The 17,034-nt window shown below is 48.7% G+C and overlaps 6 protein-coding genes across 7 annotated transcripts; 2 read left to right on the forward strand and 4 right to left on the reverse strand.

Annotated features, from left to right (window-relative positions):
• Window positions 1-12: 12 nt before the first annotated feature.
• Window positions 13-1,009, reverse strand: TERG_06689 (succinate dehydrogenase [ubiquinone] iron-sulfur subunit, mitochondrial; the record flags this gene model as incomplete). Its single annotated transcript, XM_003232650.1, has 3 exons — window positions 13-336; window positions 403-554; window positions 631-1,009. 3 exons carry the CDS (start codon window positions 1,007-1,009, stop codon window positions 13-15), a joined length of 855 nt encoding a protein of 284 aa, XP_003232698.1.
• Window positions 1,010-1,265: 256 nt separating this feature from the next.
• On the forward strand, window positions 1,266-4,496 carry TERG_06690 (uncharacterized protein). The gene is made up of 2 exons (XM_003232651.2): window positions 1,266-3,953; window positions 4,014-4,496. Exons 1-2 carry the CDS (start codon window positions 3,016-3,018, stop codon window positions 4,075-4,077), a joined length of 1,002 nt encoding a protein of 333 aa, XP_003232699.2. The 5' UTR covers window positions 1,266-3,015; the 3' UTR covers window positions 4,078-4,496.
• A 115-nt stretch (window positions 4,497-4,611) lies between these two features.
• On the reverse strand, window positions 4,612-7,116 carry TERG_06691 (uncharacterized protein). Its single transcript, XM_003232652.2, has 2 exons — window positions 5,116-7,116; window positions 4,612-5,053 (listed from the first exon to the last, which is right to left on the reverse strand). The coding sequence occupies exons 1-2, from the start codon at window positions 6,061-6,063 to the stop codon at window positions 4,811-4,813; spliced, it is 1,191 nt and encodes a 396-aa protein (XP_003232700.1). The 5' UTR covers window positions 6,064-7,116; the 3' UTR covers window positions 4,612-4,810.
• A 301-nt stretch (window positions 7,117-7,417) lies between these two features.
• Window positions 7,418-11,314, forward strand: TERG_06692 (uncharacterized protein; the record flags this gene model as incomplete). Of its 2 annotated transcripts, XM_003232653.2 has the most annotated exons (4): window positions 7,418-7,976; window positions 8,036-8,115; window positions 8,183-8,689; window positions 8,752-11,314. In XM_003232653.2, the coding sequence occupies exons 1-4, from the start codon at window positions 7,620-7,622 to the stop codon at window positions 9,065-9,067; spliced, it is 1,260 nt and encodes a 419-aa protein (XP_003232701.1). In that variant the 5' UTR covers window positions 7,418-7,619. The 2 variants fall into 2 exon arrangements, with proteins under 2 accessions (XP_003232701.1, XP_047607011.1); XM_047750262.1 differs by having other exon boundaries at window positions 7,418-8,115; window positions 8,752-9,067.
• TERG_06693 (uncharacterized protein) lies at window positions 10,022-11,435 on the reverse strand (the record flags this gene model as incomplete). The annotated part of the gene is made up of 2 exons (XM_003232654.1): window positions 10,022-10,756; window positions 10,845-11,435. 2 exons carry the CDS (start codon window positions 11,433-11,435, stop codon window positions 10,022-10,024), a joined length of 1,326 nt encoding a protein of 441 aa, XP_003232702.1.
• A 2,929-nt stretch (window positions 11,436-14,364) lies between these two features.
• Window positions 14,365-16,968, reverse strand: TERG_06695 (uncharacterized protein; the record flags this gene model as incomplete). Its single annotated transcript, XM_003232656.1, has 1 exon — window positions 14,365-16,968. The coding sequence occupies one exon, from the start codon at window positions 16,966-16,968 to the stop codon at window positions 14,365-14,367; it is 2,604 nt and encodes an 867-aa protein (XP_003232704.1).
• Window positions 16,969-17,034: the final 66 nt, after the last annotated feature.

Consider the following 17,034-nt stretch of genomic DNA (forward strand, 5'->3'; position numbering starts at 1 on the left):
GGTATTTGCATTTTAGTTGAAGGACATCATCTTCTTGATTTCAGCAATGGCCTTTCCGGGGTTCAGGCCCTTGGGGCAGGTTCTCGAGCAGTTAAGAATGGTGTGGCATCTGTACACACTCATGCTGTTGTCGAGAGCGGCCTTGCGCTGTTCAGTTCGCTCGTCTCGCGAGTCAATCAGCCATCTGTAGGATTGGAGGAGGAGAGCAGGTCCAAGGTATTCTTCACTGTTCCACCAGTAGGAGGGGCAAGAGGTCGAGCAGCAAGCACAGAGAATACATTCATACAGTCCATCAAGCTTCTTTCGGTCAGCTGGCGACTGGCGGTTTTCACGACCCTTTTAAAGGTAACTTGTTAGAATCGAATCGTCTACCTCGAAACGTAACTCAAGCATGCGACTTACATCGGGAGATGGGGTATCACGTTGCAGATAAGGCTTGATAGACTTGTACTGCTTGTAAAATTGTGTCATGTCTGGAACAAGGTCCTTGACAACATAGGTGTGAGGCAGAGGATAGATGCGAGTCTCCTTGGTAGTGTCGGTAGGAGTGCGGCCTAAATTTCAAATTGTCAGTTTCACCATGGATCATGTCACAAATTGCCCCACGACGAATTGATGTATTCGACTTACAGAGACATGCGAGAGTGTTTACTCCGTCAATGTTCATCGCACAACTTCCACAAATACCCTCTCTGCAGCTTCTCCTAAACGTCAAAGTCGGATCGTCTTCATTCTTGATCCTGATCAAAGCATCCAAAACCATCGGGCCTGTCTTGTTCAGATCAATAGTATACGTCTGCATGCGAGGCTTTGCGGTTGGCTCGTCAGGGTTCCATCGATAAATCTTGAAGGTCTTCATCTTTGGTGCGGGTGCGCTGGTAGGCGCGGAGGAAGCCTCGGTGGGCTTTGCGTTCGCCTCAACGGTGGCATACGATCGAGAGGTCATAACGGGGCGCATGAGAGCGCTTGAGCCCCGGAAGAGACGAGAAGTTGAGCGGAGAGATGCCATGGTGGATGGAGTGAAGTTTCGTTCGATCCCAACCACGTGTGTGTTTTCAAGCAGACCAGAGCCCGGAATCAGAACAGTCGGCCGCTAGCTAATCCAGAGTCTAGCAATTGATGCACGAAATATCGGTTGGCGCTTGCACACTGTGCTACTGCAGCTCGTCGTCGCCGTCGATGGTCGATGGTTGATGTTCGAATGTCTTTCTCCTGCAACCTCGGATGGGAGTTCTTCGGGCAAAGTCGGTTATGTCAGCGGCCCCAGCCAATCAGCGTGTATGCATTACCAGCACCACGAAAACCACATCGAAAGTGCATTATTTTAGCGCTTCTGCCGACGTCCAACTTGGATGTGGACAGTCACAGCAGGCCATCTTTGCCGCAAAGGGCGGCTTCATGTCAGTGTCGGGATGGAGACAGCAATTCATGCTAGACGAGTCAGCGAGTCAGCAAGAGTGCGCCACAAGGATAAAGCCCTGGCCTTTTTCTTTGTTAGAAAAAGGCTGAAGTGCCTGCTTGCTTCTTCTTCTTCTTTTCTTCTCTATAGATCATGGATTGGTTCAGATTACATATTCTTTTGCTGCTCAAGCTGGCCGGTTTGATATGCTAGGATTGAGAGGACCGTCTGATCTAGACTCATGTACTCTCTCGCGCTGCGATTACGCTATGATGGTCCGAGTTCTTCTCCATATTTCAGCGGAGCGTTGTGTTGGCTCGAATATATTCGCCCGGACTTACTAACATCGAGGCTCATACTTATAAAGTATCAAGACTTCCCTCACACGGCCACTACAACTTGGCGTGTTTAGAGAAGAGAGGTGAAGATGGATTTTACCTGTACTGACGCCAGAGATTCGATCCTAACGAGACGTCATGTCGATTCTCGCTTGACAAGTCGCGTCCTCCATGCAAGCTTCTTTTAGTAGTCAACATCCAGACAAGCAAATCTGAATGTCAACCACACAGACACGTCGTGGCCAAGTGATAACTACTTGAAGGATTCTACCCTGGAGAATTGCGTAACCCACAACCTCTTAGGCTCGCAAAACGATCCTGAAACGGTTACAGGATAGCCAGCTGCGGCGGTAGAATTCATGCCAACAATATCCCAACTTATCTCCGTTCGTTAAAATCAGCTCTGGGAAAATCTGTTCAAAAGGCTGGAGCTACAATGCTGCGCCTCCAGATGGAGAGAATGCCACTTGCGGTTTAGTTTACGCACTTAAGGAAAGATTTACGAGCCTTGGCATAGGTTAAACTCATCCAGCCCGACAGCCCGATGAATCATCACGACCTCCTCTTGCTCATGACGCAAGGACACTCATCTCCCGAATGATCGCTAGGTGAAAGGTGAAGAAATATTAAAGCGAGACGGCGCTTTATACAAGGCAGATGGGTCAATTCAGCTGTCGATCACGCAGCGTCGGTCTTGCTGTCGGCAAACGTACCATTACTCAGGTATCTGGTATCAGTAGTAGACCGATGCAGAACCGCAATAAACTCCCTTTGCATGGTTGCCCTGGTTTCCAGGGTCGAAATTAGGATATGAAATACGCAAGTTCTTTATTGTCGTTGCACTGCCTGAAGCTCGAGACAAGCCCTGACACGATACCCGCCACGAGGTATTGCAAAGCCTTTGAGCCATACAAGAGTCTAAATCTTAAGCACTGGCTAGCCATGAAGTTTAACTGGTCATGATGTGATTTGGGTTGAGAAAAATAGATCCTTCCATTCCAGATGTTTCGGGCGTAAGAGACGCTAGCCTTTGTACCAAGGGACGATCCTCCTCGTGGCTTGCACCTGTTGATTCACGGATGCCGGAACATCCTAACAAGTCATGTCCTTCGCTTGGCTTTCCTAAAGTTTACCTGCACATGGCGTTAGTAGTATGGACACGGTGCATTAGGCCTCCGTTCGAATCTGGAAGTTCTGCTTTAATACCGGGCCCTTCAGCTCCAAGGCTGAACGGAGCCGTCTGGTATATAAAGATGACAACTCCTTCGTCAACTTCTCATGCAACAGCAACAAACATCAAGCAACAAACAATTTAGACATATCTACAGCACCTTTACACCCTTGTTGGAAAAATACCATCCATCTACTCGGTCTTCTCTCGGGTGGCGGTTAAACGTCCCTATTGATTACCTTCCTTCCAGTCACCACCACCTTACATTCTCCACAATGGACAAGTGTACTCTAGAGACCTGTCCCATAACGGAGAGTATCTACCAGTACAAGCCATCGCTGGCCGGCAATGCTGCACTCCTCGCCATCTTTGCCGCCTCCGGCATTGTCCACTGCCTACAATACTTTTTTTTCAGGAACGGTTCTTACTCCATCCCCATGATCCTGGGATGTCTGACTGAAGTTATCGGATACGTCGGTCGTGTTCTCCTCGCCGATGACCCTTTCAGCCAGAATGGTTTCCTCATTCAGATCTGCTGTCTCACTCTCGCTCCTGCTTTCTTCTCGGCTTCGATTTACTTCTGTCTCGCTGATATCGTCCGCCTCTTTGGTGAGGAAGCGTCATGGATTAAGCCACAACATTATGCCTGGATATTTATTCCTTGTGATCTTGTCAGCTTGATTCTTCAGGGTACCGGTGGTGGTCTGGCCTCCGTCGCCGCCGATAAAGGCACAGACCAGGCACCCGGAACAAACACTATGATTGCCGGTTTGGCTTTCCAGGTCATCACCCTCGTCGTCTTCATCTTCCTTACCCTTGGATTCATTGTCCGTACCATGCAGTCCCGAGCTCTTCAAGAGAAGGAAATGGGTGCCCGACCAAAACTTCCAATCCGCCGTGATCGACTGGTAACTTTCGCCGTTCCATTTACTGTCGCCATCGTCACTATCTTCACTCGTTGCGTCTACCGAGTTGCTGAACTGAGTGGGGGTTGGGATGGAGATTTGATCCACGAAGAGGTCACCTTTGTTATCCTCGAGGGAGTGTAAGTTTTCCAACCGGCCCCATTTGTACTCTTTATCGCCGACTAACATATAACAAATAGGATGGTTGCGATTGCTGTTATCTGCCTGAACATCTCGCACCCTAAGCTTCTAAACCAAAAATAAACTCTCTACTTTGTCTACCTCCTTATTTGCATCAATACCCCAGTTTTATAGATCATTTACTCGTGCTCAATACTTCCATGGTTCCTTGTTTTCCCCTATATACCTGAATGTATCTATCTCGTCCCTCAACATTCGCCTTCCCTTTTGCTTCATCTGATGACCTAGTTTATGTGCTAATACAGTTTTTACCGTGGTGCCTATAAAAGAACGATATTTTGACAATTACATGCTTACTAGAGTAAATGAAATGGCCTATTCCTCTAATAGGCTACTGTCTACTAGGATACTACCTGTATTACATAAGCAAACTCATACCTAGCCTTGATACTTTGTCTGGATTAGTCATCCACTTAATGTTAGAACTCGCAGTCTTGGCTCATGTTCCAATAGAACACGGGGCAGATAGGCCTTTTTGTCCCATGGTCCTGTGGTCCATGTTCCAACATATTTCTAAGACAAGAGCTGATTATATTCCGCTATCTAAGCCCATCAAAGTAATAGTGATTTTAAATGCACTATTCCCACCGCCCGCCCTTTGATGGACCGTACATGCAATCTAAGTGCGGTGGCCCATCAACACTCGTTTTGTTTTTGATACATGCCATCCCCAAATACACAAAATAAAAATTTCAAATCAACTATCTTCAACATACAAGCCATCTCCAAGTACAATTTGATACTCGTTTCCCAACTTCTCTTCCAAATACCCTCCCTTCATATCGGCCACAGTCCGCTATCTTTCACCTAGCCGCTTTGCTATCGCTTGCTTCCATCTCCTTAGTCTTCGCCGAATGGATAGTGAAGGCGTTTTGAACATCCGCTGAAGGCCACGCCGTAACTGCCGTCGTGTGGATTCCTCGAACGGTTTCGAGGCAAGGAAATCTAGATCGTCCTTACCCAGTAAAGAGTCCTCTTCGGACAAGTCGAGTTTGTGAAACCATGATGCTTGGTACAGGTTTATCTCGAAAGGCGTGTGCTGATAATGCAATATGTTATTAATACTCCTTCTCTCTGTGCCTGATTCTGATCTGTACTTACTAGAGGCTCTGGCTTCTTCCGTGGCTTCTTCCGTGGCTTTTCCATCCTTTCCTTCACTCTCGTTGCCAAATAATCCATCTCCTCTGTTTCCCTTGGTCGTTCATCCGGCTGTTTTCGTTGAGGCAGTTCTTCCGGTTCGTCATGTTTCCCCAGTTCGTTGAGTACCTCCGGTACGTCGTGCTCCTCTAGTTTCTTGTGTTCCTCCGATTCATCGTCTTCCTCTGGTATATTGTGTACCTCTGGTTTATCGTGTTTCCCTAGTCCGCTATGTATCTCCGGTACGTCGTGCTCCTCTAGTTTCTTATGTTCTTCCGATTTATCGTCTTCCTCTGGTATATTGTGTACCTCTGGTTTATCGTGTTTCCCCAGTCCGCTATATACCCCCGGTACTTCGTACTCCTCCAGTTTCTTGTGTTCCTCTCGCTCCTCCGGTTCCGCTTGTCTCTCTTGTCCTTCAGAATCTACTGGTTCTTTCAGTTCGTCTAGTTCATCTGGTTCCTTTATTTCCTCGAGCTTCTCTGGTTCCACCGATTCTTCACGTTCCTCTAGTTCTTGTGGCTCTTTTGATTTCTCAAGTTCGTTTGGTTCTTCTGGTTCGGTTTCCCCCCCATCTGATGCTGTTTGGTGGGATTTCGCGGTCAAGAAAGTGGTTCCTGTGCTCGTGCTGCTACCAGATGCAGTCCAGGATACCGGGTATAGTTGCTCCAGCGACATCCCCTTGTGGTGTATATGGTTGTGAACTGATATTAATCGAACCTGGAACGCGCAGTCTGGGTGACAACATCGGTCCATGAGGTGCGCTTTGGCGAAGTCCGGGGAGAGGGACGATCCATTGCCGGGGGAGATCGGTTTGGCTGGAAGAGTGCGCAGCCAGCGCTTTACTCTGTCAGAGTTCTCGAAAGTTAGCCGTATGGCAAGGTGTTGGTCTCTGATGAGCTTGAGATCCATGGTGAAGTTTTTCGTAGTCGTATCTTTTCGGTTGTCCTTTGATCGTGCTTTGGTCGTTTTTGACGTTTGATTCTTTTTCCCCAGTATGTGATCCGCTGTTTCTCGGGGCTCGTTTGGGTAAGTTGGGCTGCGAGTGCTTTATTGTATTGCCGCAATAGGTGTTTTGGGAGTTATTGGTCTGAATAAGATACAGAAAGGGGTGCCTTCGAGAGTCGTCGGTCGAGATATCACAGTGGAGATGTCGATACTTGTCGGTTACCACAACAGGGATCTTAACTCTACATTAAAACTATCGAGCGATGCAGTAAATTTAGATATGGTATCCAAGGCTTAGAAGTCGCACTCGTGTTGAAATTCACCTTGCAAGTAGCGGTTTGTAGAGGTATACTGCGTTGTGGAATTTTGGTTCGGAGAGAGAGAAGAAAAGAGAAGTAAAGAAAAGAAGAGAAGAAGAGTCAGAAGAGGCTGAGGCGAATCTTTACTCGCGCAATAGCTCATACGTCAGTGACTTTACCGATGACGTCCCAGTCACAGTATAGAATAGTCAATGATGCTATCCCCTACTCTCAGATGGGAACTCTATAACTACTTGTGGAACTGGGACGAACCTTAAACTCACGCCTGTATCCAAATATAGCGCGCTTAGCGGCTAAGGGCTAGGACCGTGCAAGGTGAAACCACCAGCCTGATGTTCGATCATCATAATATGCTATAGCATCGGTATCTTACTCATGTATGATTATTACTTGGTTGATCTGCTCTAGTAGAGCCCCTTACACAGAACATGCTGTAACAGAACACTGTGCAGCTAGCAATCTCTTGTGCCATTGTATACACAGTTTGTCTACTTCCAGCAGAACCCCTCGGAAACACTCCATCAATGTCAAATATAAGCTCTATATGTAGGCAGATTGGCAATTCAGACAGCCACTTATAGCTTGAGGCTTCTAGGAGTCTGCTGGAGACTGCTCTCGAACGATCCCTGAACAGCCAGCTTCCTACGCCGCCAACTCCATTAGCTTCTGCCACCCCCATATTTCAGTATGATGCCGATGACTCGTCGAAACATGTGGAGCTTGAGGCTAAAAGAGCCCGAAAGAAGCTTATTCTCGAGATTCTCTGCTCGAGCCCGCCGTCGAGAAGCTTCTCGCGATGTTTGATCAGCCGCAGGTTGGACTATATCGCTATCACGTGATTAAATAGAAGCACGGACAGTGGGGTGAATCAGATGACCACGCTAACTCTAAAGAGTGGGTCCGTGATGACATCAGGAAAAGCTTGGCTCCAACGCTTAAGTTATCAGCGCCGCCCGAAACCCTTGAAAAAAGCCTCGCTCTGCTCTTCTTTCCGCCTCCCACTCGCGAGAACCTCGTCCGCCTGCCCAGCATCGCGTGTATCCCGTACGTATACTTGAACCGCAGCCCCTGTATTTTAGAATATTTTTGAATAAGAGCCCGCTGGGAGCTCGTCCACCGCTGTGTCCTCCACCGCCACAGCTCAGTCGCCCCGCCATTGTTCTTTGGGCGTTCCCGTCTCGTGTTTCGTGTTCTGTGGTTATGGACAACCTTCTGAGCCAGCCATATATGCCGGGCCCAGGAGCTCCAGCTCCTGCCCCAGGCCAGGCTCACCCTCTTCCCCATCCACAACACCAGCATCAGCAGCAGCAGCAGCAGCAGCAGCAGCAGCATCCGCAGCACCAGCATCCACAGCCCCATTCGCATACCCTCTCCCAAATCCAGATCCAGCCTCAGCTACAGCCTCCATCTCAGGCACAGGCACCAATAACTCTTCCTCCTGTATGGCAGCCGCATCCGGAGCCTGAGCATACCTCTCTCACCCTCGATGGCTTTGAATATGTCCTTGAGGTCGTGCAGCAACCTATACGCGCGCGTATGTGCGGGTTCGGCGACAAGGTATGCCGTGTCCCCTGCTGTTCACGTATTATCTCAGTAGCACCGCTAACAACTCTCAGGATCGCCGTCCCATCACTCCTCCACCCTGTGTTCGTCTCATTGTTAGAGATGCCACCACAAAACAAGAAGTAGAAGCAGAGTATGTTGCAATCTAGCATTCAAGTACGGTCGCCTTCCTTCTACATTTACTGACCAGTTGGTGACAGTGAAATTGATACAACGTTCTTTGTTCTTACCGTTGATCTTTGGAATGCAGAGGGTGATCGTGAAGTCAATCTTGTTAGACATTCTGCGACCTCACCTTCCATCTCAACTGCAACATCGTCTTCTTTCCCACCACCAGCCCAGAACATGGCCCCAACGGGCCAGGCCTATTCCTCCTATCAACACCAAAGCATGTATAACCAGCCACCACCGACCACTTACTCCTACTACCCAACCCAGAGCTATGCAGCGCAGGCAGGGATGCCATATCCTGCTCCTCAGTCTGGTCCTGCCCAGAGTTACTATCCTCATGTCAATCAAGGATACTACACATCTCAATCACAGCAGCCGGTTGTACACCATTTACCTCCTGCACCTGTCGGCATGTTTACTCGCAATTTAATTGGAAGCCTGAGCGCGAGCGCTTTCAAACTTTCTGATCCAGCCGGAAAGCTTGGAATATGGTTCATCCTGCAGGACCTCAGTGTTCGTACTGAGGGAATGTTCCGGTATGTTCTATTCATATGACTCTACCATCTTTTCTCCAAGTAGCCGCTAACCCAGTCATTAGATTGAAAATGAACTTTGTCAACGTGGGAACTCCCCAACAAGCTCTCAGTCGCTCTGGAAATACTTCAAGCAGTACCCCAGTCCTTAACCACGGCTCAGCTCCAGTTCTTGCGTCTGTCTATTCAGATGTTCTGCAAGTCTTCTCGGCAAAGAAGTTTCCCGGTGTCATTGAGAGCACACCGTTGAGCAAATGTTTTGCTATTCAGGGAATAAAAATTCCGATCCGCAAGGATGGTGTTAAAGGTGGTAGAGGAGGCGGTGCTGCCATGATGCTAAAAGGTGATGATGGCGATGGTGACGAACAATATGACGAGTAGAAAGTTATGGGTTCTCATCTGTTTGCGACTTTGCGTGCATCAGCCACGTCTTTATAAAAAGCAGGAGTGACGGTGCAGTACCTCCGTATATCCCCACATGACGTTTCCAGTGGTTTTTTAAATACTCGTTCGATCGGTCGTTATTTGTTAATTACTGGGGGTTACGGTTTATCTCTCAAGTACTTTAATCTCGGGTTTGGTGCGTAATGTTGTATTATAACTTGTGTATATAACCTTCACCATCAGCTCTAGTTCGTAACACCGCAATACAATTAGAATTGCGCGAATGCCTACCTTTGAGTAGCTATCTGGAAGCCAGCTTATTACGATATGCTAGGAGATCATACCAGGAATCGAGAAATGAGTACTAAATGCATGTACGCACAAAAATGCATTTTGCTTAGTATTCGCAGAGCGGTGAAAGTAATGGCCAGGCGCAGCTTGGATAGAGAACAGTATCTTTCAAGCCACACATTTGCAGGATCAACGTAATTATTACAAGGTAGGTATATACATGCATCTATACATACATGTGAAGAAAGGAGATGAATTACATTAATATGTAGGTGCATTCTAAATATCACTGTCGTTTGAAGTGGGTATCTTGCCTTATAAAACACGAAAAAAAAGGGGCTGGTGCAGGGCATAAACGTAACAAACTCCCAGTGAGTAAATATATGGAAAAAAAAAAAAAAAAAAAGATGCGGGTCAGTAAAGAACCCAGTGTTTCCCCAGTGATAAGAATCGAACCAAGGATGCCAGGAAGTGAGAGAATCACCTATCGATTAACAAAGAAATAAAGGTGAAAGAAACTGGTTGAGTCCTGGTGATGAGTCGTTATCCCTTCCCCTGCTCAGAAGGCCTGCTCCCAAAAAGAGAGAGAGGTAGAGAGATAGAAAAAATAAATTCGAAACGTATGGCCACAAAAAAGCATTTGCTGCAAGACGTATGAAATCATTTCCACTCGCCTCCCCATGGTTGACCCGGTTGGGGAGAGGGACCCCTGGCAATCACAGCTTGATCAATAGAAGTCGAGGAGGAAGGTGGTCCATTATTGTCTAATCCAGCAGGCTCATGGGTAATTTCAATCGTGGTCTGTTGGTACACTTTACCAAAACCACCCTTCTCAAGCTGGTCAATGATGTCGTCTGTTGATTGATCGGCAAAAAAGGCTGGACCCTTCCCATTGTTCTTGTTCAACTTCTTGAGCTCGTATCCCTTGGGTTTCCGAGAATCCGGGACGGTAGACGTTATCTGGCTATGACGGCCATTCGAGCCGGAGCCTCCCTTTTCAGACGGCCGAGATAACTCAGAGTCAAGTAGCAGTGCTTTGCGAGTCAATGTATACATGATAACGTCGACGGTGCCAGAACTAGCGATAATAGCAGCAGCAGCACAAAGGTAGGTGAGCGAGGGATTATTTCCTTGCATGCTTGCCATTCGGGCTGCGGCAATGGGGAGGGAGAGGAGAAGATATGCGAGGGGGTAGAGAACCATATAGCCTGTGACCCGACTGAGTCTGCCAAAATTCTCCCTCTGCCCACGGGCTAGCGCAGCCGACGCTTTCATTTTTCGCCGAAGATAGAAGAACAGGATGGCGTAAAGCATGATAGAGCCAAATTCCGAGAATAAGACCCAGAGGTAATGGGCCCAAAATCGTTCGGCTTCGAAGTCGTCATCAATCCAACACTATGAAATTCTGTTAGCATCATAACCGTGATAACAAGCAAGAAGAATTGTCGTAGACGAGTGAAGCAGGGTAGGAAAGGGTTCATACCCATGCTCCAGATGGAACGTATGTGCGCCTTCCATGTCTGATAGTTGGGATCAAGACAAGGAGAAGACAGAAGCACCAAAGCCCAATGATACAGCTTACAGTCAGCCTGTATGATAGTTTTCTCCCAGCAACGACTGTTGCAAATGTATGGACTGCGATTGCGACGACGAATAATCCACTTGACGGGTCACCTAACTGCAGCAGCCATCCTTGGATGAAGCAAAAAGGGGAGCTAGCAAACAGACCATCACTCTGTATCCAATGGGCTGAAATGAGAAACCCAAGGGCAACATGGAGATCCGCCAGCAGCAGGTTGTAGATGAGAACAACAAACTGATTATGCCCAAGATAGGACCCGTCATGTTTATGCCAGAATAGAAGCCGATGTGTGAGGAGGCCCAATAACCCTAGAACCGCAACGACAGCGACTAATGATGCCACCACCACCATGATGGTTCCCTTCCGGAAGTCGTCTGGCAACGGGGATACATCTAGTGTGATATTTCCCCTTACCTCGAGACTGGTAGTCTCTTGTATGGCTCTGGAATGGAGTTTGAGGGCATGCCGGAGGAGCGAGACACCTATAGGCATGATGGTCTCGCGCTCACTCGTCCCGTCAAAGAGTATGTAAGATTTTTTTTAGATTTATATGGGATGAATGTTCCCAGCTGGAACGGGGGACCGGTAAACGAGTAATAAGGGTTCAATGCGTAGGTATATCAAAAATCGAAAGGACGTCCATTGGGCAAGGGCTGGCTCCTTATTGAACTGGAAGATAGGAAAGAACACGGATATATTGGGGGAAAGGAAGTAGAAAAGATCTTGGGAGGCTTGACATATTTGGAAGTGGATATATGGGGATATATAAGTATGCCTGCAGCATCGATGGGACTTGCTCTCTCTTCTAAGATTGGCCTTTCACTCTTGGGATAATCAGTCACAGAGACCCAGAGGATGGATACGCTCTCCACAACAATTACCGTATCTATGCTTAACCTGGTTAACTGGAAGATAATCATATCCGGGGCAATGGTAGTTAGAGATTTGCCTCTAGCAGGGTTGTGACACCGATCTAGCTGGTGTCATACGAGGACGTACAGTGGATGCGCTTCACTTTCCCGGACAAAGGTGATGGAGGGTCCGTTTTCCGATCTGATATAGCGGTCTTCCCATATTGCATGTCATTTGGCCAGCCAATTGGCCTAGCCGACTGTGACCCTCCCTTCAGCCACAAAAACATACTCTGTAGATGCCAGGCGCCTTAACGAAATTACTACCCCGGGGGCATGAGCTTCTAGAAGCCCCCTAAAAATATATCAAAACCTAAACTCGCGAACCGTCGATATCGCAAGGGGAAGGAAATGGACCTTGTTCTCTGTTTCTTTTCTTTTTTGCCCCTTTCTCTTTTCTTCGCTCTTCCACCAGACCGTTGGGGGCTTGTCGGTTGTTTGTTTTTCCCCCCTTCGGAGATGTTGCCTCCTCTGCGTTTGACACCGACGGGAGACAAGGCGCGACTGGCTTCATGTCTGCCGGCCAAAGCCGTCTCCCAGCAAAAATGGCGGTCGAGTAACTAGCTGTGGAGGAGCAGATGTCCAGCACATAGACGCATGCGCCAAAAGCTGTTCAACCGCCTTTCATCCCATGATGCCTGTCCTGCTTCTGCTGACAAGCAGGATGAGACAGGAAACGGAGTCTATTTTTGCTCTTCCGGCGGACGGGAGGAAAATATCTAAAACGTCTCCACCAGGCGCGGCAGACCGCATTCGGGTTTACACCATTTTTGTAGATCCAGGGCAATTCTCGCAGAGTAACTGATCATCGAGCTGTCACTGATCTGTCACTGGCTTCGACAAAGCTGCTGATGCTAGTTAGTGACGCCCGTAACTGGAGAGAACGCTTCCACCTCTCCGTCCGGAGAATATACCTATCATTATTATACCAGCCATGAGCCGAGAGATGCAACGCCCCCTATCTTCTACGGAGTACCCGGCTGCGACTATCGACGTGCCGGGGATAGAAGAATAGGACATCGAGAGAATCAAGTAGTCAGCTCTGCTATTTGGTGGCGGCTGTGCGATGCCATGCCTCTCCTCGCGTCAGAGAGGCAACAAATACTTGTCCCTGCGCTATGGTTAGCAGAGCGGCCAGGGCTGCAGGCGCCGCAGATACGATAGCTGGCGAGTTACTTAGCAGTCAAATGATCTAATCGACGTAGTTGTGCGTTGGTTGTTGATAGCTGGGCAGCGGACGGAAGAGAGTAGCTAGCTACGAGATCAGCCTCTACCCTTGCTGCTAGGTGGAGGGACAATCACCTCGGCGTCGTCAGGATTGCGTACACCGTGAGGCCCCAATAGGATGTCTGAGGATGTCTGATCACGGCTCGTATCATCTAGATGTGACGCTGTCCTCGCTGTCTTGACACGTAGGATCGCGCCTTTCAGGGGCATCGACGCTCGCCTCTGGCAGCCAACGCTGCTTGCCGTCACACTCCATGTCGCTCTCCCAGGCCTCGGAGGCCGGGCTAACCTAGAGACCGGGTAATATTTAATAGCTGGTAGGTATCCCCAGGTTCAAATTTCTTATAGCACATTATTAATGTACATGAGGCTATTTGTGACTCGATGCTATCAAGCGAAAAAAAAAAGGGGGGTGTAGTTAATATATATATATATATATATATATATAGAGTATTTCGACTGGACAAATAAGAATACCACTGACCAGGATCAGTAGCACGAAGCTACAAGCCACCAGAAAATGGCCTGCGAGTAATTGACATTAAACCGTAGATCCGTGACAACCCAGAAGCGAGGCGAGTTTTTTTGGATATGAAGCACTGGCTAGGTTAAATTTGATCAAGGCTAATTCAATCCCCAGATTAGCACTATACTAAGGGCTCTGGAAGCCAGAAGCAAAGAGAAACTAACTGCTACAAGATAACTAACGATGCTATGCAATTGAGAAGAAATCAAAAGGCAGACGTTACGTCGTGAGGGGAATGAAGAAACATCTCTAAGGGTAGAAGAAAGGACGATGTAAATTGTATCTTTTGTGTCAAGACCAAAATGCATATAAACCAAAGGCTCGGGGGAATACGTGGCGATTGAGGAAAGAAGTCATATGAGCATCTTCGGAACTGGTCAGAAATCACGGAGGAAAGAGTAAGAAGAGGATAACTTGGAAAGGGGGAGGAAGAAGATCAAGGGCGAGTGGAAGGGTACAAAGGGATCTGATCTGATTTAGCTATGGCGGACCATGTCACGGAAAGGAGCGCAACAAGAGAAGAGAACCAGGCCGTAAATCAGTGCCTAGTCGGGTATTTGGTTGATTGAAGAGTTGAGAGATAATAGCCTAGCTCCGGCGCCATCGAATAACCAAGACACGAGAGATGCGGGTCGGCTAACAGAGGTCAGATTCAGGGCTGAAAGGAGAAATCTATCAAACAGCAATCTAGGAGTGAAGAGCTGGTAGGAGATGGTAAGTGTTTGAAAAAAAAAAAAAAAAAAAAAAAAAAAACCGATCATTTCCCTGGGCGTATTGGAACGACATGTTCGTTGTATTCATCAGGCTCTTCCTCGACAGGCGCAGGTGTCCTTCGTTCCGTTCGGCGCTTGGGCCTTCGTCTCCGATTGGAACTGATATTGCTCGCCGATTCCGAGGGAGCAATTGAAGCTCCATCATCAACGTCTTCGTCCGTACCGCTCTCGAATTCAGCTGGTGTCCCCATTGGAACGGGGGTGCCTGCAAGTATCTGAATATTCGATCTACAGCCTCTGCGAGCTTGACTAGCGGCCGTAAGGCCGGCACCGCGCTCACGCAGTGCTCGACGGACCATTTCCGCCTTTCCATGCAAAATCTCAAAGGCGTCTTCAAGCGCCTCCATGCCAAGGAAGATGTCCCTTTCGACTTCCGCTAACGCGGCGATTTCTGTTTCTTCGTCAATAGAAATAGGGGCACCATACGATCCAGCCGCTGCAGTAGTAATGGAAGCTCCGGCACGCGGCTGGCTGGCTGAACGCATAGTCTGATTGCCATTCCTTGGAAGGTTGGAGTGGGGATCGAATGGAGGCTCTGTTACTGAGGTTGGCACAGAGTTGTCCTCCGCTCCACTTCTCAGGAACCCGTCAAAACGGCCTGAGATGAGGATGTCCCACTCATCGTCGCTGATGGCGGCTAACGTTGCCAAAACATTGTGCAAGTCGGGGTGCTTCACCATGTACAAGGCCGTCTCAGGGTCGCGAGGTAAGCTCTGCAGCCTATAGAGACGGTAGATTGCCACAGCCCCTAGTACCAGGCAAGGTGGCCTGTCCGGAGGCTTTGGCGTCTCCTTCTTGGGCACTGCCGGGCCCAGCGGAAACTCAAGTAGGCTTGCAAAGGGTGCTCTTTGTTCTGGATCCAGGTAAGTTAAAATAGCAAACGTTAGTGTCTCATCGTCAACTTCTCCTGGAGGCTCAGCGGGCTGGTCAGGCTGCCGAGATAGCCATTTGTCCACAGCCTGTTTTGTTTTCCTCGATTGTCTAATATAATGGTCCCGATATTCCTCAGGTACGTCAATATCAAGCTTCTGCATTGGTATGTGCTCTTGTGTGCTTTCAATGGTCGCCGGATCAAGCTCTGGTTGCATCCGGAAGGGTGGCCAGGCCGGCAATTCGCCTCGGCCCGAAACCAGTTCAAGGACCTCGCCCCAGCTAACCCCTGGTTGTGCTTCATTTTCTTCCCTACCACAACACATCGGGCACTCGCAAGACTCCGACGAAATATCTCGAGCGAAGACAGACTCCAGGCGGTCTAATAGCCGTCTGGCAACCGACCTATACCCCGTCGCTACCGCCAGCGACCCGTTCTTCTCTATCACTCGGCTATAATCACTCAACAGTCTGGAAAATGGTTCGAATAGCTTCATTCCTGTGTTGGCAGGCTCGAAAAGATGTTGAGGCATATTAGCTGATTCTCCTGCTCCAAGGAAGTTTCGTGGTACATGGTAGGGCAGTCCGCCATTTTGGAGCAGGTAGTCAACCCTAGGTCTTGAGAGCGGTATTTCTGGGGGAGGTGGAGGTGGAGGTGGAGGCGGAGGTGGAGAGGCAGCAGACGGGTCTCTTAACGTTTCTTGCGTCAGTACATCAGGGCGTGGAGAGGGAGAAGCGTGTGATGGAGGCCTTGATGCGCGAGGGCGGTTTCGAAGCTTGGGCAGCTGTTCTGTCGTCTTCACTTGTACTGGCGCGATCGAGGTAGCATCTGAGTCTACTGTTTCATCTATTATCTCGTTATCGGATTCAACTTCGGCGGGTGATGCTGACTTTCGATTCAAGGACGACTTGGACTTTCGGTGCGCTGAAGTGGGAGAGGATCTGTGAGAAAACTGAAGAGCCTCAAAAATTTTCAATTTGGTTGGGGTGCTAGATCGGGTCCTCGTACTGGTTTTCAACGTCTGGTCACTTAGCTTCTTATAGATGCCCGCGGAAGACCTGGTAGAATGGCTCCTTGAAGATCTATGCTTCTTTGCCTCTCCTGAAGACTTGATCGGAGTTTCCTTCTCCTCTGACCGGCGCCCATCATTAGAGAGTGTGCTTTTCCGCCGGGGTAGCTCTGTGTCATCATTTGTGAGAGGAGGGCTAGGAGGTCGAGTGCTTTGACTGTGTCTTTTGCTCTGGGTCTTGTCTTCGGTCGTAGAGCTAGGCTTTTGTTCGTCCTTTTTAGCTTCCGCAGACGTTAGGTCTGTTGGTTCGGGTGTCAATATGTTAAGCCGTATGCCTAAATTATCCCGACTTCCCACAGCCTCCTTGCTGTGTGCCTTCGAGAAGCTCGGGTAAGGAGTGGACACCTTCGACTCGTTTGTTTCGGACATGAGGGCGGTTGACGGGCGTTTCTTGATCTTGAAGTTAGAGGTAGGCGAATTTGGTGAGCGGCCAACTTCGTCCTTCAACCTATCCTTATCAGATCTAGGCCTAGTCCTTTTGCTCGAACTATAGGAGGAAGTATGGGTGGTCCGACTGTGACGGTCTTTGTCTTTTTCTCGACTCCGCGACGAGTGGGATGGTTTGGCAGTTCCTTCGGTTGCTTCGCTGCTTTGATCGTCTGAGCCTCGATCTCGCGGTCGATGATGTTCCCGAGACTTAGAGGGCATGGCGGCTAGTGAGAAAGAGGTAATCCAGCCGACAGCAGCAAGCAGCGTATATGGAGGTGGTACCAG

This window comes from Trichophyton rubrum, assembly GCF_000151425.1.
Source record: "Trichophyton rubrum CBS 118892 genomic scaffold supercont2.8, whole genome shotgun sequence".
Classification (NCBI taxonomy): domain Eukaryota; kingdom Fungi; phylum Ascomycota; class Eurotiomycetes; order Onygenales; family Arthrodermataceae; genus Trichophyton; species Trichophyton rubrum.